The 22,200-nt window shown below is 37.1% G+C and overlaps 5 protein-coding genes and 1 long non-coding RNA gene across 8 annotated transcripts; 2 read left to right on the forward strand and 4 right to left on the reverse strand.

The window, feature by feature from the left end:
* Nucleotides 1-3,778: 3,778 nt before the first annotated feature.
* On the forward strand, nt 3,779-4,514 carry LOC149935324 (V-type proton ATPase subunit e 1-like). The gene is made up of 3 exons (XM_090180811.1): nt 3,779-4,042; nt 4,103-4,150; nt 4,218-4,514. The coding sequence occupies exons 1-3, from the start codon at nt 3,945-3,947 to the stop codon at nt 4,315-4,317; spliced, it is 246 nt and encodes an 81-aa protein (XP_090036937.1). The 5' UTR covers nt 3,779-3,944; the 3' UTR covers nt 4,318-4,514.
* Nucleotides 4,460-9,853, reverse strand: PAPLA1 (Phosphatidic Acid Phospholipase A1). 2 transcript variants are annotated; one of them, XM_090180810.1, is made up of 18 exons: nt 9,621-9,853; nt 9,151-9,486; nt 8,521-9,085; nt 8,379-8,451; nt 8,113-8,205; nt 7,982-8,035; nt 7,706-7,856; nt 7,399-7,534; nt 7,133-7,341; nt 6,850-7,076; nt 6,680-6,781; nt 5,913-6,088; nt 5,705-5,840; nt 5,626-5,645; nt 5,277-5,560; nt 5,157-5,216; nt 4,997-5,084; nt 4,460-4,929 (listed from the first exon to the last, which is right to left on the reverse strand). In XM_090180810.1, exons 1-18 carry the CDS (start codon nt 9,751-9,753, stop codon nt 4,608-4,610), a joined length of 3,165 nt encoding a protein of 1,054 aa, XP_090036936.1. In that variant the 5' UTR covers nt 9,754-9,853; the 3' UTR covers nt 4,460-4,607. The 2 variants fall into 2 exon arrangements, with proteins under 2 accessions (XP_090036936.1, XP_090036935.1); XM_090180809.1 differs by having other exon boundaries at nt 7,706-7,859.
* A 154-nt stretch (nt 9,854-10,007) lies between these two features.
* On the forward strand, nt 10,008-13,412 carry LOC149935326 (uncharacterized). 2 transcript variants are annotated; one of them, XR_016482383.1, is made up of 6 exons: nt 10,008-10,139; nt 12,232-12,343; nt 12,406-12,504; nt 12,606-12,658; nt 13,127-13,161; nt 13,223-13,412. It is a non-coding gene; the product is annotated as an uncharacterized LOC149935326 (long non-coding RNA). The 2 variants fall into 2 exon arrangements; XR_016482382.1 differs by lacking the exons at nt 12,232-12,343; nt 12,406-12,504.
* A 109-nt stretch (nt 13,413-13,521) lies between these two features.
* Nucleotides 13,522-15,811, reverse strand: LOC149935327 (protein jagged-2-like). The gene is made up of 9 exons (XM_090153569.1): nt 15,752-15,811; nt 15,294-15,647; nt 15,176-15,239; nt 14,834-15,112; nt 14,587-14,763; nt 14,465-14,525; nt 14,276-14,406; nt 13,736-13,927; nt 13,522-13,655 (listed from the first exon to the last, which is right to left on the reverse strand). The coding sequence occupies exons 1-9, from the start codon at nt 15,809-15,811 to the stop codon at nt 13,537-13,539; spliced, it is 1,437 nt and encodes a 478-aa protein (XP_090009695.1). The 3' UTR covers nt 13,522-13,536.
* Nucleotides 15,812-17,213: 1,402 nt separating this feature from the next.
* On the reverse strand, nt 17,214-19,347 carry LOC149935328 (mitochondrial import inner membrane translocase subunit TIM50-like). The gene is made up of 10 exons (XM_090181112.1): nt 18,771-19,347; nt 18,681-18,712; nt 18,598-18,619; nt 18,472-18,530; nt 18,284-18,403; nt 18,104-18,211; nt 17,942-18,040; nt 17,718-17,874; nt 17,541-17,644; nt 17,214-17,445 (listed from the first exon to the last, which is right to left on the reverse strand). Exons 1-10 carry the CDS (start codon nt 19,291-19,293, stop codon nt 17,353-17,355), a joined length of 1,317 nt encoding a protein of 438 aa, XP_090037238.1. The 5' UTR covers nt 19,294-19,347; the 3' UTR covers nt 17,214-17,352.
* Nucleotides 19,348-20,287: 940 nt separating this feature from the next.
* cN-IIIB (cytosolic 5'-nucleotidase IIIB) lies at nt 20,288-22,121 on the reverse strand. The gene is made up of 9 exons (XM_090181523.1): nt 21,805-22,121; nt 21,640-21,741; nt 21,521-21,575; nt 21,395-21,441; nt 21,238-21,323; nt 21,078-21,167; nt 20,776-20,938; nt 20,505-20,708; nt 20,288-20,452 (listed from the first exon to the last, which is right to left on the reverse strand). The coding sequence occupies exons 1-9, from the start codon at nt 21,904-21,906 to the stop codon at nt 20,351-20,353; spliced, it is 951 nt and encodes a 316-aa protein (XP_090037649.1). The 5' UTR covers nt 21,907-22,121; the 3' UTR covers nt 20,288-20,350.
* Between the last annotated feature and the right edge of the window lie 79 nt (nt 22,122-22,200).

Genomic DNA, 22,200 nt, shown 5'->3' on the forward strand with positions numbered 1-22,200 from the left:
CAAATCCATGGGACATCTTGTTTAATTAGACTTCGAAGAGGTTCAGTGTATTCTGAGAGTTTCGGAAGAAATTTTGAGAGGTATGTAACAAATCCTATGAAACTTTGGAGTGACTGGACATTATGAGGTAACGGCATTTCGTTAATGGCGCGCACCTTTTCAGGATCGGGGCGAACACCTTCTGAGGTTAACAAATGTCCAATGTATGGTACCTTTGTTAGTCGTAGTTTCATCTTGTGTTTGTTAAGTTTTAGATTACGTTCTCTCGCTCGGTTTAAGAAAGCGATTAAATTCTTGTCGTGATCGAGGATAGCTTCGTCTAAGGTAGGACCACATCCGTAAATTAGATTATCATCCGCCATGACCGTCGATGACTTGATGTAGTCTTCTCTGGAACTCTTCTGGGGCTACAGAAATACCAAATGGCATATGGAGCCACATGTAGCGTCCAAAAGTGTCCAAACGTGGTAAATTTACGGCTTTCCTCGTCTAAACGGACTTGCCAGAAACCATCTTTAGCGTCGAGAACTGTAAAAACCTTAGATTGATTGTGGATAGTTAATATTTGGGGCGTTTGAGAGCCTCATTTAGATCTTTAGGATCTAGGCAGATACGCATTTTGTTTGATTTTTTAACCACCAATAGGCTTGAAATCCAATCAGTAGGTTCCGTAACCTTTTGTATAACACCTTGGTTCACAAGGTCGTCCAACCGTGCTTTGAGAGGTTCACGGAGGGCTATTGGAACATTCCTGGGCGTATGGTGCACCGGAGGAACGGATTTGTCTATTTCGAGATGGTAAACATCCCAGACCTTCCAAAACGTCTGCGTATTCAGAGAAAATATATTTTTCCGTCAGAGGACTTGGAATATTTGCAGGCGTATGCCCAAGAGTTTTCGTAGAGACTTCGTGGATGCGTTCAACAGGCTGAACGTCAAACTTGATGAGTCCTAGAGCTTCACACGTAGAGAGTAGAGTCGTTTTGAGTGTCTACCACTTGAAATTCAATGTCATAGCACTTGTCTTTATATTTGCAACGTATATTCGCCGCACCTTTGACTTCCATAGGCGTATCGTTGTAACAGTTTAGCTTTGATTCGCTTTTTATTAAGGTTACGCTGTTGTAAGGTAGTGATTTTACTAAAGAATCACTCATAACGTTACAAGTTGACTCACAGTCCAGTTGAACTTTAACATCACGGGTATCGTTGGTTTGATCATCTTCCACGATAAGATGCGCGAAGTATTTTTTTCCATGTTTGGTTACTGTTGTGGTGACATCATCGAGATTGTAAATAGATTCTTCTGAAACCGAGGTGTTGTCAGTTTCGTCCGAAGAGTTATCCGACTTGTCTGTAGGGTTGCTTAAAGCGTTGACTTGCTTCTTATACACTCTTTTACGCGCGTCTTTCCCCCTATCAAGGACCCTCCCACGATTTGCTCCACAGGCAGCTGCCATAGACGTACTGCGCGTAGCTCTACCGTGGAAAGTTCTTTCCCCCAAAACCCGTTCTCTCGCGTTTAGCACGGTAATGGCGACTTCCATGAAATACGCGCATAAAAGAATCTATAATTTGACTTAGATTTTTTCTGCGAAGATGAGTTAGCAGCTTTGGTCACGTTGTCACAGCATCGGGAGAAATGATGTTTTCCTTTACATTTATTGCATGTGTGACCATACGCTGGACAAGCGTTTCTGTCTTTCTCGTGTATTTTGTCACAATAGTAACAAGGTTTATTTATCATCGGAGTTGTATTGCGGAATTTACTTTCAGACGACTTTGCATTTTTCTTGCTTTTATGTGACTTGTTCACTTTCTTCCCGGCGCTTGCGCCATCACTTCCTATCCTTCTAAAAATATAGAATCCTTTGGCAAACGAAGTCCACGCGGTATAAAGTTCAAGGTGGTTTCTCGGTTACCTTAGTTAGACTTTTTTTTATAAAACGATGAAATGGATTTACGTGGGTGTACGGGCAAGTTGGAAGGATCCGCGGCTAAACATTTTTAAATGTGGTGTAAAGAGGTTCATCCAGGTTAATGGCGCTTCTTATACGAATGCACCAGCAACGGCTCTATGGAGGCAGTTTTTCCGACTTCCGCCGGAACTCAGTAAGAGCCTGCATTACGTGCAAGGAGCTTGATTTCAAATATTATCCAAGTTATATTATCTTTGCAACAAATCAGCCATTGGATACAGGGATTTAAAGGGGTAGGGGGGTTTTGCGGGGGTGAAAAAGTTTACCACGGAAATTCTCGCATGGGAAAGGGGGGGGGGCGTGCTGGGGTGGTTCTAGGAAATTATCGCATGGGAAAGGGGGGGGGAGGGCTTGCTGGGGTGGTTCTACTATAGTTTTTGGTTTTTGGGACGAGAAAGATACGAGTTCTTCACCAATACCAAAAATAACTTTATATGATTAATTAATGCATATCGAAACTAGCTGAGGCTTCTTGGCTAGTATTAGAATAATCATGGAATGAAAACTTTTTAAATTTTTTTCGGAAACATTTCCGGAAAAAACGCCTTGGTCATTTTCTGGAAACTTTTCCGACTTACAACACTAGTACAGGATGAAACTTCGTAAATGCGATGAACGGGGACCGAATGACGTATTTCGAATGGACTTCAACCCCTCTTCCCTCCACAATTCCCCCTCGAAGGACGTTAAATTAACAAGTGAATTAAAAATGTATTTTAAATAGTTTATTTCATTTAAGAACATTGGTCTTGTCATAAGTCTATAAAAGGTCCCTTATAGAATTATAGTCATGTCAAGATTACAGAATTTGTGGCAATTTTACATATATACATATTTTCACATATGGTAGCTATAAAAGTAAAATATTTTCTCAAAAAAATTATTAATCGTACAGGATTAGTTCCCTTTGACAATTGTATCAATCTTTTTGCTATTAAATAACATATTTTGCTGGTGCAGGAAACAAAGTTGCCCATTAGATAATAACACATCAAGTATTACAGAAATGACATGAATTTTTTTCAATAATTCCATTGGACGTATATTTTCCAAGCGTTCTAAAACACATCTAATAATTTGTTTCATTGCTCTTATAGCTGCGATACGATTTTCATGCCAATTGCAAACCATTATAAAAAGCCACTGATTTTGAATGAGATGCCAAATGACAGTTTTACGAGTATCTTTATCATTTAAAGAAAAAACACCTCCTAATTCCATTAAATTCAGTGAATAGGGGTCTACTAGGGATTGAATATTTCCTAAAGGCGAAACACTCGAAATATTTATTTCAGTTTTTACTTTGTCTAAAAGGCGTGAGGACTCAGAAAGGGGTGTGAATTTATCGAATAAACTTGGCCCTTGCAAATCACCATAGTTCTCTTGGATTTCGTTTTCTTCTTGTTGGATATTTGGAGTTTCGAACGTTTTGCTATATAAGATCGTTAATTTTTTTTGACTAACTGTTGTAATTAGAAACTGAAGCACCATTTTTAATAAATAAAAACAAAATATATAACTTGAAAAAAACCAAATTATTACGAATCCGAAAACTAAGTAGCAGACGATATTTAAGGTCAGTGCAAGGACCATAGAAAAAGAGGCAGATAAACTTGGCCGATTGATCACAGCAGCATGGAGGAATCCATGCTGGATACTTTAGACCTATTAACTTCCGGTAATTTTATCACTTATGCCTCGTCTTAGTTAATAGGTTAATATTATATATACTAACTGGAAGTACTCCGCGCCAACTCCTAGCTTTAGAACCTTGCGATATATTTTAAAGCATTGCTAGCGCAGCAACACTAGGCTTGCTATATTATCTATGATAGAAAGCCGCTTTATATAGTCTTTGGGTCAGTGAAATCATGTGATCATCCTCATTGGTACAGTCGGAAAATTCTGAGGAAGGAATACTTCCACATATATCATAATCGAATTCGTATTTAAAACTAAATAAATATGGGTGCTGCTGCTGCTCCGATCATAATTTTTACTTTAATTTGGATTGTAGTAGGCGGTGTTTTACCTTGGTTTGTACCAAAAGGTGAAAACAGAGGGTAAGCCTTTTTTTTTAATTTTGCCCTTAAATTACATATTCACCCTAATTTTCATTACAGCGTTGTCCAAACGATGCTCATAACTACTGCTATATGTTGTTACCTGTTGTAAGTTCTATCACACTCACTTTAATTTTGAAGTTGTACCTACATTTTTACTCTTCTTAATATCTAGCTGGCTTTGTACATATATGATGCAAATGAATCCATTATTCGGACCACAACTCCATAAAGGGACCATAGCCATTTTAAAAAAAGAATGGCCTCAATTTTAAGATTCAATTTTTGATTATATGTTTACCTTGTAAAATACTTAGATTCCAAAGAAATTGTAATTAATTGGGTAATGTGTCAGTGTTCAATTGCACGTGAAATATTTATTGTATAAACATAATATTATAAAGGAAAAATGTGGAATTTGTTCTATAACTTAATGTAAAGCCATCATTCCAGTAAATTTACTTAAATTAAATGTGGCTCAAATACTTTATAAAATTATTATATCCCTTAATGATTTTCCTCAAAATAGTTTTTGGTCTCTAATTAAAAAACCATATTTAAATTTTCAACGTCTTGCACCTGTAAGGGGAGATACTTTTACAAACCCCTGAAGAGGGGGTGGACCAAATGACTCATTCTGAACAAAAGGGGTAGTAGCAGGCTGCGAACTTTGATAATTTGTATGATGTGGCATTTGAGCATTACCCATTGAGTTTGAATAACTTGCACCATAGCTTGGTAAACTAGGATTTGGCAGATTAGGTTGCTGAATCACCGCTGGGTTGTAAAGAGTAACTTTGTTAGCACCAGGCATAGGTGTTTCGGGTTGGACACCATCCAAATGGTATACTTCCTTAATTATCATAAGCGCAGTGTCTTCAGATTCCCTTAAAAACAAGGTGTTAAAAGATTTAGCGCTTATAAAAGAAGTTTAATTAATATTGATAAAATTACCAATAGCAAGTGTGGCTTGCCAAAGCAAACAGATACTGATTAAAACTTTCAATGGGCTTCTCTTGGAGAACATAATCAATTCGTCTACCTTTATGTTAATTATTACAAATTTAAAATCTGTTAACTACCATTTGAATGATAAGTGTGGATAACTTTTTACCTCCATTAAGCTTTCCAATTTGGATATCTTCTTGGCTGGCTATATCAGTGGCTGATGAAACTATAAGAAAGAGGATTTTTTTTTAAATGAATAATTAAAATCTTACGCTGTTTCTCATACCTGTGCTTTCTGTTTCTTCCATTTCAGCTCTTTGCTGAGCTAACTGCTCTTGGACAACCTTGTCCAATTCGGCTTCTACTTGTTCCGCAGAGGATCTGTGAGCCCTGGCAAATTCTGAGATGGAATTCCAAGTATATTTGAGAGATTCCATCAACTTCAATTTCAAGTCTGATCCAACTCTAGTAAGGCTATCCCTTAATTCTAAATGCAATCTTTTCCTCCCTTTGTGATGAGGAATTTGAACGGGTTTTAATGTTAAATCTGAATCTATTAAAGTTTCTAACCTAAATTTATAAAAAGGGTTATTAATATACATATTAATATGAGTGTGTGCATTTTTTTAAATTACCTAAAGGCAACTGGATCATACTAAAATACAAAATATATGAATTAGTTCAGGGCTATTTCAAAATGATGAAAAACCTTACTGGATGAAAGATATTAAAAAAAGCTGGACACGTTGGTAATTGATATTCCTCCCCTATTGTTTGAATCCCTCGAACGGTTAAAAACATTGCAATTGGAGAACCAAGAGCAAAGAAACAGCTTGGATGAAATGATAATCTGGTAAATATCAAAATTTATCATGATAAAGATACACTAATAAAATTAATTAACTATCAACAAGTTAAGTACTTTGGATATACAACGGAGGGTTGACCAGTTCCAGCCAGTCCAATCATATAATTTACGGAAGTAATGGAATCTTGTCTATTTACAAGCGACATTTGAGATTGGGAAGGACGTAAACACTCGTCTTGGCTGGCTTTAAGTCTGTCATTTGCTTCAGACTGAGCCAAAGCATTTGCTTTCTGTATTATAAAAAGTTTGTTTAGCATAAATCTTATTATTTTAATAATATAAAAATTATTACACTAAACTAGTGGTGTGCGAGTACTCGAAAATTGCGAGTACTCGTTATCGAGTCCGAGTGCGAGTACTCGGACTCGGACTCGGAATACGTAATTTTATTACTCGCACGGGTACCCGATTCCCACGAAAAGGGTACATAATTACTCGAAGCGGACTCGAGTAAATAGATAATTTGAAAATTACCAGGCGAGTCTAATATTACTCGGCGAGTCCATTATTACTCGGCGAGTCCATTATTATTGGGCAAGATTATTTAAACAGCGGCAAATAAATTTCAGACGAATTGGCCACGATAACTTAGGACTCGAATTGAACTCAATAAAAATTAGGACTCGAATTGGACTCGTTAAAAACATTCCGGACTCGTATTGGACTCGAAAGCTTTAAACCTAATTCTTAAGGACTCGAGGACTCGATCAAGTCCTTAATATTTGGACTCGAGGACTCGTGAGTCCAAGTTTCTAAGACTCGAGACTCGACTCGAATTTCAAAAAACAGGACTCGCACACCCTTACACTAAACACTAATACCTGTAATTCTTTTTCTTTCAATTCTTTAATATGAGCTAAAAGTTTTTTCCTGGGTCCCATTGGTAAACCCATTTCCTTAATATCAGTTTCTTCGCAATATTTCTAGAAATCAAAGTTAAATAAACAGAAGTATGCATGCAAATATTTTAAAGAATGTAAAAATTGCGTACAAGTGACTCAAAATCGATGAGTTCCTCATCAAACTTCTGTCTGTAGTCTTGGAGGCCCAATTTTTCAAGAAGAGTTTCCATTGTGGAAATTTCTGTATCTGTAGTAGTACTTTCCTGATCGGAGGAATTTTTTTCAGTAGCATTATCCTCAACAGTTGGCGTAGGTGTTTCTGAAGCACGATCTGGGCTCAATTGATGTGCCAAAATGTCAAATAATATTAAAGACCCTACAAAGATTTTATTAATACAAACTCACGCAAAGATTGAAAATTTAAACATTTACCTAAGCTATGCCCTGCAACAGAAACTTTTCCTTGGAAAGTTGGATTCCTACTTAGAAATATTTGATATATGCGGTTGATTTCTGAACCAACCGTATCTACTATAGTTTGGCAATAAATGGGGCTTGTGTAGAAAAATATATCCATTAACGTATCATTGGTAAAGTGCCTTAATTTCGGAATACTGGGTAACGTTATAGTTTGCATTCTCCTAAGTAATAAATGATTATTAAAAACCCAACATTTCAATTAATTTGATAAGCTATACCTATCAATGCCAGTCGAATGTAAACTTGCATGCCAAGAAATTGGTAGAAATTCGACCCTTCCAACCCTACCAGCTTCATAGGCACCCTTGTAGTGGGATCTCATTAAATTTAACGCCATACCACGAAAATCATCAACTAAAAACAAAGATTATAGATTTCAGGTTAATTACATTAATATATATACAGGTGATCCCCTAAAGAATGAACCAGGGCTATTAATTCTAGTTTGCCCTTCTTGAACATTATTCCTTCGATGACCTCCTTGGATCATTTTTTATAAAATTATAATTAATTAAATGAAATTACCGCATTCAACTACCGATCGGAATTTCAGATCGCAAACTGCACCAACTCCTTGTACGAGAAATACTAAATGATCAATTCTTGAAGTTTCTCCTTCATCAACAGTTAATATTTCATTCACGCCTCTTTTGACAACTCTTAATGTCATCTGGCCCTCCTTTCAAAAGACAAAACTAACCTAAAGATCATCAAACTAAAGAAAAACTTAAATAATTTTTCCTTTTTCAATATTGAAATGAAATAAGCGTGCTTCGTTGCAAAAGGGCACTAAACACTTACGGGAATGTAACCCCATTCATCAGGCAATTTTGATGGCAAGTAGTGCGACATATCCTTTCATATCAAGAAAAAAATTTTTAAATCATACAAGATTCCACTAATTTCTGAAAGGTCTAATTGCATGACCCTACCTTAGAATTTTGCATCACTATAGCCTCCGACACACCCTCTAGTTCCACTTTCTGAGGCCAACGATTATGAATTACACCCTCCCGATAGACTTCCTACAGGGCCAATATCATACACGGAAATTTAATACCCAGGGATAAAAAATATTTTCTACATGCTCTAAATGATTTTGTACTTAAAATATAAAATAATAATAATAAAAACATCTTAGAACTCTAGTAACATGCAGTGACTAAAGCAAATGTAAAATGATATAAATTATAGGTACTTCAATTTTATCCGCTACAACTTCATCATAAGGTACATATCGATTATCCTCTGCTCTATAGAACCATGAACTCCTGTACAAATGAAAATGTTAAATTTTTTCTAAGTAACACAATTACAGAAATGGATTTATTGTAAGTTACCTTTTCACCACAGATAATTTTTCTTCCCAATACACAGCTTGCCGTAATCTCTCTGGTAAATTAACTTCGTAGCGACCACCGTCAGTCATTACTAAAGTTTCGCCATTTTTATAAGCTTCTTCGAGATTTGACGAATCAATCATGGTAAATGGCTGCCAAATTTCTTTTTTCTCAACCTCTTTTTTATAAAACCAATGACTTGGCACTGGTTTATAATTATTCACCGAAGAGTAAATGTTATTAGTATTAGTATTAGTAACTTCCGGTGAGCCATATGTGGGAGCAGAGGGATTTTCTTGTGGAGCAAATGAAGGTGCTCCGTAAAACGAACTTTCTTCTAAAGAATTTTGTTGAATTGGCGTTGGTTGGTACTGGGAAGTATAATCTGGTCCCGCAGTTGGAAAGGTTCCCATCTGACCCATTGTGTCTTGAAAACCAGTTGCACCTCCTTGATTAAAATTTTGATTTTGAGAATAAATGTTTGTACTGGAAACATTTGTTTGCATTCCAGGAGTGGGAGCGTAGGCCATAGCTTTAGTTTGACGACGAAAGTTCTGGGCTGGACCTATTTATTAATAAATAAATAATACTTATTCAATTCCACTTTTAAGTGTTTTAAAATACAAATACCCATTGGAGGTGGGGGAGGAGCTCCTTGAGGATTAATGTTGTAGTTCTGCATTAATGGCGGTTCTGATGGTAGAGCTGGAGACTTATGAAGTGGGCCGGCTTGTGGTTGAAAAGTTGGTGGTGGTGGTGGAATCTCGGGTTGCTGAAATGGTCTTAAAGGTTGCTGCAGCTGCGATAAAGGACCAGACCCGGTACTCGATGAAGTAGTAGCTAATGGTTTAAATGCTGACAAATGGGGCGATGGTTCTCTTATAGGTTGCGATATGTTGCCTGTAGTAGAAACCACTGTACTTGAAGTTGTTTGTCCAATAAAACTGTCTACATCATCTTCATTTCCTAAATAGTGACAAAAAAATAAATATGTTAACCAAGAACAGCTGATAGAAATCCTTATGGCACTTGTAATTTACGCTTCCAAGAGATACAAACTTGATCGCCCTTAGCAATTATTTATTGAAGTTTTAATTTACCTTCTTTTTGAGAAACTGGCATTAAAAAACTGCCTCCTCCCATAGGGTCCCATGAAAATCCAGAAGATGGGGGATTAACGAAAAGTGATGTAACAGGCGTAGATCCTCGACTAGACCTCTTGGAATCGGCCATTTTCTTATAATGTCGATTCGATGGTGAATATTTAAAATTTCTTTCGAGTTGGACTGTCTGCGTGTCTTTAAATTTTTCCTTTCCTTCGACCAACGTTTTATATATTGGTCGGTAGATGGCGAGAGCGGGCCAACTATGCTTTTTTAAATCGTAAATTTTTACATAGAGCCACGTAGCGGCACACGTGAGAAGGTCATAAACTTTGGGTATTATAATAGAAAATCGTCATTTTACAATCCCATAGTATATGAACTTCTGGCGTTAGCCGCTACGAGGGTCTATGTAAAATTAAAAGGCTAATTATGATGTCTATAATCGTGTTATGTCGCTCGAACGATATTTAAATGGCTATCATGGCCGTAGAAAAAGTGACATAAATACCAAAAGTAGGTGAAAACATCTAAAATATTATGACGGCCTTGTAGCACGAAATTGGTAGAAAACTGCTCATGGTCCGTCAGGGACAGGGCAAAAGTATTGGCTTAGTGTGGTTTGTTCAATATCAAGAGAGTACCCGATCGAGTTGTTTATTGCCCATTTTGTTCAAAGTCTTGCGTAATGCAGAGCTGTATTAGATATGAAATTTCCTAAAAGGAGACGTTGCACTACCCATTTGATTTGCCATGGCAACTGAAAATGTTTTTGACCACTTAAAGGGAATATAACCTCAGGTATTTAGTGTGGAACACCAACGTTTGCAGTTCTGGCCGCTCTTGCCTTTTGCTTTAAAAATGTTTGGCGCCACTGTACAGGGATATTTGAAAAATTGAAGGGGTCTTCCATAAAGATTGCTTTGCAGGTTATATTTCCTTTAAGACAAAAAAATATCCATTTAAAAAAGCATGGAATTTTCTCGGTTTTTAAAATCTTAAAATCACAAAAAAAAATTGAATATACGTTATCTGGCGGAGAAAAATAGCAAATCCTCTCAACCCCCTTCACCCCTAACACCCATACTAGCTCTTGTAATCCGGTAGCATACATTGGGGGATTTGTTCATAAGTTTCAGTTTTTCACCACCAGATGGATTCATGTAGCCAGTTTGACCAGTCGTTAGCCTAACCATGGGCAAACTACTAGTAGTAGTAGTAGTAGTAGTAGTAGTTTGCCCATGGCCAAACGCTAAAATCCCATTCGTTCCAAACTTAGGGGGGGGGGGGGATTGATAATCTTGGTTATATAAAATTTAATATTTTTATTTTTGCTCTCAAACGGAATACACAGAAATGAAGTATACTTACATATGTTCATGTTATACCAAGAATTATGTAAGATAACATAAAAAATGGTTTGTAGCGCCATCCGGAAAATGAAAAAGTGGGATATTTTTTCCGCTCTAAAATTCAAAAATGGTAAGATAATTTGCTGACTGAAGTATTATAATTTTTAATTATAAAAATAAGAATATTAAAAATATAATAATAATAATAATAAATTATAATTTATTAACTATTTTCCACGATGATATGTAAATGTGGACACTAGGGGGCGCCAGTCAATTTCCTCAGATTGAGAAGTATAACCATAAGTTATTGTTCGATAAGTTTGTCACTTTGTGGAATATTTTACGGAGAGCTAGTAACGGAGTGACGTCATCATAAGAAGAAAATCTCCCCCTAGCGAGGCGCTGTCAAAGGCTACGTGTGACGCGTTAGCAAGCTGACGCAAAACTGCGATGAAGCCCGTAATGCAGTCTGTCCTGTGAATAGCTCTCAGTAAAACTTTTGCGTGTGAACATGGACTAATTAATTAGTCCATGGTGTGAAGAATAGTAAGTGTCACACTTATTCAAAAATATTATACACTTATGGTATACCCTCATGGTTCCAGCACTTAAAATTTTTACAGTTCTTAGTTACTTCTATGTGTTCTTGGTTATACAGATATTCATTCTACTTCTAAGTAAGCTTCTTTATCTGTGTTCCCCCGTTTTGTGATAAGTAAGTTTATTTCTAACGACATCAGAGTGTATATATAGAGGAAAATATAGAATCCTTGTTTAAATGGTCCGCGTTTACAAGTTGATATTTTTTCCTTTAGGGTAGTGGGAGTGGGGGAGAGGGTTGCTAGCCACTATCCCGCCTCCCTCGCAGAAACATCTCTCACGGTGAGAGTCTCACCAGTCCGTCTTTCAGTTAAAAATGGGGGCGGAAGTGTACATTTAATTGCCCACTCCGAAATTATCCAAGATTCGTCACGCAAAACTCCGTACACTTTCACTGGTTCTGTAAAATTTCCTGCCAGTCAGTTTAGGAAGAAAAAATTTGATTATACCATATGTAACTTAGTGAAACGACGGAATTGCGAAGTCATAGTAGCGTAACGCAATTCCGTATCGTGTCCGTTCTAACTTCCTGGTAAATTGCGAGGGCGATTCCCTTCGGCGTTGCGCTAAACGTCAAGAGCTTCGTAGAGGGAAAGAAATAGAGGTATTTTGGCATAACAGTATAGCGGCTGTCTCCTCGTTACCACCTGTAGCATAGCGCGTACTTTCGCTTTACAAATCGAAAAAGAGGACTATAACGGGAAAACAAGAGTTCGAAAGGCCGGGGAATCACACGAGTCGACGCCGAATCACCATCCCACCCCCGTACGTACGATCCTGTTTCGTAGAGTTCCAAATAAAGGGTTTTTAACACGCATTCGTTGTAGTTCCATACTTATTGTACGATTTTCTTTCGGCGTTTTCCAATATGAAATACCCGGTTTTCTTAATGGTACTGGTAGCTGTAGCTGTGATTTACTCTAGTGGTAAGTTGTAAATGCTTGGTGTTATTGTTTTCTGGTTTGTTTTGACACTCCACCGTCTCTTTGTGTCTTTTTTAAGAGTATTTAAAAAATATTTGTTTTAGCGCCTACGGTTGAGGCTTTGCGATTTGGAAGAGAGTTACATCCATCAAATATTGTACGTTTTCTATGTTACAGTTACTTCAGAAGTCTATAATAACCACATTTGGGAGAAGTATGAAAGATTCAATGCCCGTCGTGTTAAAAATCGCGAAATAAGTTCGCCATAAAATTAGATATGTGTAGATTGGATTAGCAAGTTATCCATAGTCCTTGTAAAAGCCGCGCCTTTCTTTCGGCGCAGTGGCGACACCTCGTCATCAGACTGAACATTTTTATTATAGCAAAAAAAAATTATTTAAATTTTTTTAAATATATTATTTGGTACAGTAATATAAATATTTTTTTTAAATCTCAAAATAAAGTTTTAAATAAATTTTAAAAATGACGAATTAGGACCCAAGCTATAACCTTGATTTGAACCCTTGACCTGCGGATATAATAAAGCGTACGATACGAATACTTCCACCGATGAGGTTCTAATAGACTTCTGAGTAACGTTTCTCAACTTATTCATTCTTTTCAGGATTTTAAGTTCCAAAGACGCAGTGTTAATAGACTGTGAGTTGTGATCAGAAAAAATTGCTTTAGTCTCTGATTTAATATATTTCGTGAATTTCAGGGCAAAAAGACACTTGGCACTTTCGGCTAACACTGGGATAATGTAAAAAGAAAACCACTTCACGTTTCATAATCGCAATATAAAAGCTCTCTATAAAAAATTGTCGTTTTCAATTTGACGCAATATTAAAATTTTTATTCACTTTACGAAAAGATCATGTATTTTATCATTTCACCAATGATTTTATGTATACACGAACGCATTGAATGTTATAAATAAAGTTAAAAACAATAGCGAGACTTAATAAATTAAATAATAAATTAATATTTACAAATTTAAAAAATAAATAAAGGTTTGGGGTTATTTGGCGCGTTTCAGTCCCTCTCCTCCGGCGAAGCGTTGGCGCAAATACTTCCGGGTGGGCAGACGCACATTTCGTTGATACATTTCATGCCCTCTGGACATGGGCCGTTGTTTCCGCACAGTTCAATCTCTAAATAAGACAAAGGAGGCGAAATATTCATGGATACGTCATAATTTATGCCTATAGCTGTGACAATGGCGGTTACTGACTCGTTTCGCAAAGCATGCCAGTCCATCCGGGCTCGCAGTTACATTCCCACGGCTTAAAACAAGTGCCATTCTTGCATCCGGGGTAAGGGAAGCATTCGGAACATTCTTTACCTTGCCAGCCTACGCGACATCGACATTCATCCGGTTTTTGGCAGTAGCCATTCTGAGGGTGACAATCTTTCTTGCACAAAGCTGAAGGAAGAAATAATACGATTGAATATTTTTAGTAAAATTTACTAAGTGCACGTTCTACCGTAAATCTAATCTATAAGTATGTTCCGTAGAAATAATTAAATGTGGAGTGACGTAAAATTGACGTCATACCGAAAGGTATGAGCGTCTCTAGCGATACAAATATGCGACTTAAATTCGTTCTGGTTTTACGCATTGACAAGACTCTATGCAGACGACAAGACAAAGAGCAAGGCAGCATTGACTTAGTCTGAAGTTCACCAAAAATGTTTGGTCATTCTAGAAACGCCCCTCTCGTTAAAAGTTCAACATGGAAACACTTATTTTATAAAAAATAATTATACTTACGAACGTTGCAGAATATTCCTGTCCAACCATCCTCGCAAAGGCAATCGAGCGGTTTATTGCAGTATCCGTGGACACAACCAGGTAGCGTTTTGCACGATTCGCAAAGGGGACCTTGCCAGCCGTATCGGCATCTAAGGATGGTAAGCGTGTTTTTACCCGAAACTAACAAATTGAATGGTCTAAACATACTGGCATTCTCCAGGAGCTTCGCAATAGCCTCTGGTCGGGTGGCATCCGTCTTTACATATAGCTAGGTGGGGAATAATGGCGTGTCAAATAAAGTGGGAATTTCGAGTTAGGGACGAGCTTACGTTGACTGCAAAAGAATCCATCCCAACCTCTGGTACATATGCACTCGAAAGTTTTATTGCAGGAGCCGTATTGGCAACCTGGCATTGGAACGCACTCGTCGCAATTATCGCCCGTCCAGCCCAGACGACATAGACATTCACCGGGTGCCTCGCAGTAGCCGTGGTCTTCGTGGCACCCTACGAGTTAGGAACGTATACAACCCATTAAGCAAACGAAATAAGCGTACCAAAAGCCACAAATACGTACCTTTAGAACAAATTGGTATTTCGCAATTAATGCCCATCCACCCTTTATTGCAGATTTTAAGACCACTACTGGTGCAGTTGAAAGGTGACTTTGCTTCTTGTCCTTTTAGGGGACATTTCTCTTGACAATCGGCCCCGGTGAAATTTTGGGCGCATATAACTCGTAATGAGAATCCGACCTTATGGCCACTGTCTCCTTCGGACTGATAATCCCTATTAACCCATGTCTCGCTGACCTTCATACGCCGTTCTTCGACGTATCTCATAATGAGTCGTCCTCCTAAAACGGGGAAAACATTTCAAATGGACATTGTATAACGTCAACGCGTACGACGTTAAATACCTTCGCCGGGAACATCGGTTCCATTGGGACTATGCCAAGCTTCGAAAATTATGAAAAATCTTCCCTAAAAAACGACAAGTTAACTTCCGTTTAGACTACGAACATGTATAATTCTTACTGGCCAAGCAAAATCGAAGGTGAAGTTCTTTTCAATGAAAAACCCCGGTTTTAAGTTACTTCCGGGTTGAATGTCGGTCAAGAGTAAACCGAAGGAACACGGCGTATTGGGGTCGAGTCGGCGACGAAAGGCTGTGAAATAGGACAGCAGTCGAGGGACGTGCGTGACGCACACTCTGAAGAAGGTCCGACACTGGGCGACGGTTCCATTTTCAACCGGACAAGTCGCATTCGCGGATGGCATGAATGAGTCGCTGGAAGTATCATTGGCCCCGCAACAAATCCCTTGCTCATCTTTGTTCCACGGATTCTCGAAACTCGTGATGTTCAATTGGAAAATACCATTGGATGAGACCTTCAATGTACAAAATGTAGAGTTCCGACTTCGATAAGTTTCAAAGTACTCTCCAGTTACAGGCAGTAAATAATAACTAATAACTTGAACTACAATTAACTTACCCAACCAAAGCAACCGACTAAAACCAGAAGCAATGTCAAATTGGTCGAGATGAATCGCATCTTTATGAAATTTGCCACTCGCAATGTGTCCCACGAAGAAGACTAAGACGCGCTTACAATACGAGACAAACAGCGAAAGATCCGGGAGAAAGAACGTAGAAGCTTTCCGGGCGTATCGACATGATCATCTGAAACACACTTGCAAAAAGAGAATCCCCTTCCTCGCTCTATTGCGCCAAAGACCTCCAACCCGAGGGGACGATTGCGATTCTTAAAAACCTCTCCTCCCGGTTGGTAATGATGCGGTACGGAAAATCGCTCTATGATTAGCGTTAATTAAAAGAACAACGTAGCCCGTTACAAGCCAAAGAACCTCGTCTAAAAGGCGGCCAGATTACTACCGATATTTTTACTAGAAAAAGAAAGTGATAACCCTCTAGAGTTAACGCGTTATCCTATCCATGAACCCAAGATATTCCATCGAATTTCTTGGTGTAAAAGGTCTAGGTTCCGCGTACGTCACCTTTTAGTGATAACTATTATAATGTTCTCGAAAATACGAAGGGCGAGGGGTAAAAGCGAACTACATTTTAAAGTTATTGTGAAAAGTATCCCCCTTTGGAAAATTACTGGGATTGTGGAGAACGAAAAGTGGCCAAACTTGTAAGATGTCAATGAACTGTTACCGAGAAACTATCCCTAGACACGAAGCGATTGGTTTGTCTGGCCTCCCCCCTCCCCGAACTCTATCAAAAGGTGGTTCAGATGACCTCTTCCTCCTTTCATTGGGTGTCATTTGAAATTCAAGTTATTTTATATTACCAGACGTAATTGAGAAATAACACGGGTAGTTTAATTTTAAACCCTTAAGGACTTTTTTCAACCTCCCCAAGTATTACACACATTGAATGTAATTAAGTAAAGTAGCCTACAACATATTTATTTAAAAAAATTATGAAATTATCTATTTTTTTCAACAGGGGTTTACCTGCAACTCTTAAAAGGCTTGGTAATATCACAAGTACATAATGTAATCTTAGAAGTATCCAACTCCCTATATAGAGTAATGGCATTGTGACGTCCTAGTACGTCACCCATGCTCTTTCCTATAGATAAAAAGTTTGCGACCAAAATGGTGGCCATGGTCAAAGTTACAGAGTGCTACTACTCTATTGCTGTTATTAGCTTGAAACATGTACCATGCAAGCTCACTGCTGCTGTTAAAAATACATTTTGTTCATTACAAAGGAAATATGGTTTATAAATAAGTAAATATCTCTACAAAGTGCAATTTTGCCATTTTATGGGGAGTAATACATGCCATAAATTTTCCGCCTTTAATGGGGCGTATGATTTTATGGTTTGGCAGAAAATTTGAGCCAATTCGAACTGACGTTTTACCTGCCAAGATAACATGTTTAACTTTTATACGAAACTGAAAATATTAAAAGCAACATATAAGAGTAATTATAATAAGGTTTTATTGTGCATATTCACAAAAATAAACGAAGATTTTTTTATGGAACTTGTTTTTATTTTGAGTTTGAAACTCTTCTATGTAAAACAAATTTGAAGAAATTTCTATAAATAATTGCCATTAATCACCGGCGTCTGTAAAAACCACCTTTCCAAGCTGATGTCAGTGCTTGCTTGTCCCGCGCTTCTTCAATTAGCCTTTGTTGTTCCGCTTGCACCTAACCGACGTTTAAAGTATCAAATATTTATAAAAGAGAATGCAAAATAAGTAAATTTTTACAATTGATGCCAAATTGGAGATAACATTACATACAGCTAGTTTTCTTTGATTTTCCCTAAAAGCTTCTATTGGATCATCAAACTGACTATAAAACTGTAGAACAGTTCGAACATCCTCAACACCGCTAGTCGCAATAGCTTGAGGAAACAAAACAGAATTACAATATGACAAATATTGTTTCATTTTTATTTTAGCATATTTTAGACATACTGCGTAAAAACATGGCTAAATCAAGGAGAGATCTATCATCATCATTTCCATTCCATTTTTTGATTTTGAGAGCATTTTCAGGTTGAAGCTGGAATGAATTGAGGTCCCATTCTACAAAAATTACTTTAGAGAGGTCTCTATTGAGACAGGACAAGTCCTAAATCATTTGAAATTAAAATTATACTCTGGTTTATTTACATATTAATTTTAAAATAAAAGCATACTTTCACATGGTGACCTTTCATGTACCTTGTTGCATCCCGAAACAGTCTATACATAATATATCCATTGGGATCTAACGTATCTAAGATAGGAAATGCCGTCTGTATTTAGGATAATAAAGATATTAATGATTTTAATTATTTTAATTGATTTTTGGGATTTACCAAACCCTGCTCAGCAGTGTATATGACCACTTCAAATAATGGAGGTCCCACTTGTTGCAGGAAAAAATCTACTCCTGGTCTTTTTTTAAAACGCCAACCAGTTTGGTACTGAAATTATAACTTAAGCTTTACTACGATGGAATAATAATAACAATATCAAATAAATTACGTTAATCTTACAGTCCATTCTGGATGGATTAAGATTCCAGTCATTTCAAGTACTAAAGTGTACGGAGGCTGGTAATATGGTTCAGTCAAGGGCTCTGGTAATAATTTTTCACGAGATGGGTCCTTTATCATCTGTATACGTTTGCAAATTTAACTTGAGAACTCTGTGCCAGTGAAGTACTATAATTAACACTATTCACCTTATCATAGTACATCATTTCTCTATAAGCTCTGTACATGTAAGCTTTCCAAGAAGGTACTTTTTTGAAAAGTAATATTAGTTTAGAGTGTACTTTAAGAATAGTAGATGGTACCGTTCAACTTACAATGACTGTATTCATCTGGAACCTAGAAAAAAGTGATTACTCTCTGCATTTGTGAAAGTTAAATGCATCTATAAATGTCTTACATCATTTCCATCACTATCCTTTAAAGGAGATCCTTTAAATAAGCAAGACTGATATAATAAGTATAAAAACTTTAAACCTTATTTTCCTACCCCATTCATACACCAGAAAGCCACCTAAGCCAGTAAAGATAGCTCCGAATGAGACGAAAGTGAATTTCATCATTCTCTTCTGAAATTCATCGGCTCGCCTTTTCTCTTCTCGTTCCTTCTCTTCTTTAGCTTTTTGATCCCCCGATTCATGACTAGAGCTACCACCACTACTGGATTCCGAAGAATCGTTATTAAGCTTATCTTTTAGTATTTGATCCGCGAGTCCTTTAACATCAGTTTGGCTATGTTTATTATTTAAATATTTAACAGATGATGATGACCAAGAATGGAAAAGGTGAAACTGCTCAGCTCTGCTTGAGGAATAAACTGAAGAGAATCCTAGCTTAAAATTGACAGCCGGCAATAGATTAGACCTGAATATTTCGCAGCCATTTCGTGTGGATAAATTCCTTAATACTGGACTAGCTTGGGATAATTTACATTTATTCGATAAACTAAGAATAGGTTTTGAGGTAATGGAAAATAATCTGCACAAACACATGGATGATCTCGACGACGCCATGATGAAATCTTCAAGTTTCGAATGATTTGAAGCCAGTGTCGCCCTCTATCCATCTGAAAAAGAAACACCGTTCGTCGCGTGTAAGCAAAAAGCACGTAGCCTTTTCGCGGGAATTTTTAAAGATATTGATTTAAATATTTCACTACCTAGAGCGAAAGTCAAGCAAGTCGATATAAATGACTTTTGAAAGAAATTCTAAATGAGAAACCTTGAGTGTTTTTACACGGGTTTAACCCATTACTTCTTTAAGTATATTTCAATTATTAGATTACTATTGCAATTATTATAGATATGACACTAAAACATATTTTTCTCAAAATAGGAATTTTTGATTTGCTTGACCTTGGGCCGGCTCTCAGGTAGTGATTTGTAAGAGCGGGCAGGTTGGGGGAAACGATAAGTTCCCTCCCGGACGGAACTTTTTTCCAATGCAAAGGGACGACCATGAGGAATAGAAAGAGTCGAAAAGTGTTACGGGCTCGGTACGGGCAAAAGGTTCTCCCTCTGGTTCTCCGTTTATTTCCGCTTGAATCTAATTGGCCGTCATTTCCAAAGCGTTTTTTTATTGGACCCGCGATAACCGGAAATGAAGGGAGAACCTTTTGCCCGTGTCATCTTAGTAAAACCCGTACAAGGCAGGACCTTCTATTCCTGTGGTAGTTTCTATGGGGCGAAAAAAGCTCTAGCTACGGCACTAGTAGGGCGTAGTCACAGCACCACGTGCTTTATAAAACGTAAATTCGATTATTCGTGGATATTTGTGATACCACTGGTATTAAAACTTGTAAAAAAAATTTCAATTTCTTAAAAGTAAAAATCACATAACTCCAGTTAAGTAGTTATTTTTCGGGGAGGCTGTTTGCCTTGAACGTAAATTTATTCCGTAGTATGGCAATTTAACAGAAGATTGTGATATCGATCTATATGCTTTGAACTGCAGGAAAAACCTGTCTAAAGTAGATAATTATAAAAGGCGAAGCACGCAAAGTTTTACCGTCAAAAATATTACATTATTTAATCAGCATAGGTAAAGTAACAGAATGAAAAACACGTTTTATCACTGTAGCTGTTTTAAAATACCCAGTAATAAATTCATTGTTCCATCAGCCAGTAACAATACGTCATAACCTAGAAGATATTGCTCCAAGTTTTCTTCAATCTAAAATGACAAAAAATTATTGTTAACCTAGATTCAAATCTATATAACATACTTTTCTGTTCAGGTAGCCAATTTTTAAAACATTTTCAACTTTCTTGTGCCCATTAGACATGTTCAAATCACCCAAAGAGTCTCCAAGGAGAATCACGTTACTTTTGCCAACAAGTTTTTCCAAATATTCGCTATGATTTGCTAAAACACTTTCGTCCTTGTTAAAAACGTGTATTGTGTCCCCTTTAAAACCTTTCATTTTACCCTTTAAATTAAAGAATTTCCATGAATATTTTTTAAATAAACGCTTGATTACAACAATTTCCCATTACATTTTCGTCAAAATCCATAAAATTTGATACTATTTTCATATTTGGATAAAAACAATCGAAACGGTGTAGAATTTCCTCTACAACGTCGCCGATTCCAGCCGAAAATACCAATAAAGGGACATTCAGGTCGTTTAAAAGCTTAAAAACGGTAATAACTTCGTCTCTATTCAATAAATAAAAAGTATAAGAAACTGAAGCCTTTTTTTGAAACGATTCAAAACACGTGGTGCTTCCTAAGCCTTTGGTTGTCAAAAATGACGATACAAGGCTTAAGTAAAGCACGATGTCCTTGAGACAATTACCGTAGGAGTACTTTAGCCGAGAGAACTGCATTTTTTATGTCGGATTTATTTATTTCTGCCGATTCCAATACCTTGTGTGATTCGACGTACCTAATTTTTGGTAAATTTGAAGAAATATGCTTACTAAACAAATTTTAATAAAATAACTCATCTCAATTACCATTGAATCATGTACGGTATTTTTTCTTCTACAGACAGTTTACCACTTATTTCAATCGGGTGGTACTTTTCAAAAAACTCCCTTAACTATAGATTTTAAAAAGTGTATTTTAAAATAATCATAAAATAGATGGAACTTTCATTAATTAAAATAAAACCTTTTTCCTAATCTCCTTCGATTTTATACATCCTTCCTCTAATATCCCTAGAAATAACGAGGCGTGTTTCCTCTTTAAAATTATTTAGAATTCATTAAAGTGTCTAAATAAAAAAACTGCGCCTACAATGAGAGGTTTGACTTTCAAAACGCGTAATCGTCGCGTCAAAATCCATGATAACCTGATAAAGCAGTTTCAAGATATAATTGCGAACGGCGGACTGTGGCTGTTTTTAGCATTATAACCTGTAGTTTAGTGATACCTCCGTCCTTTCTAATTTGTTGGAGTTTACTTTCGACAGCAACCGGATCTCTCATCCTCACCGTCTCGCCCTGAAATTCTTTAATCTAAAAACCCCACCTAAAAAATAAATAACACGATTATATAATAATACCGAATTATGTGCTTACGGAATCTTTGAGACAAGTCATGGTGAAAGTAGCTGCGAACTTATAAGACCAAACACAAAAACAGCGATTGGAATTTAGGGCAGCGCTATAACGACTCAGCATTCAACAATCCGACTGAAACACTAACCCTGGGCTCCAGACACATAAAAATCACGGTTGGCAATAGATGGCAATAATTGCAAAACGAGCCGCGAAAATTGAAAACAAAAAGACACGAGAAGGCGCCACCTCGGCTTTGTACGAAGCATTGAGCATTTTATTTCATATGTCTATGGCATTGAGCCACAATAATTTTTATCTGCTGTGGCTGGGGTCTTGAGGAACACTTTCTTGAAATCATGTACGAGCCGAAACAGTTATCATTAGTCGGTGGCGTCACCTATCTTTCAAAGGAAA

This window comes from Leiobunum rupestre, chromosome 7 (genome assembly GCF_980474605.1).
Source record: "Leiobunum rupestre chromosome 7, qqLeiRupe1.1.hap1, whole genome shotgun sequence".
NCBI lineage: Eukaryota > Metazoa > Arthropoda > Arachnida > Opiliones > Sclerosomatidae > Leiobunum > Leiobunum rupestre.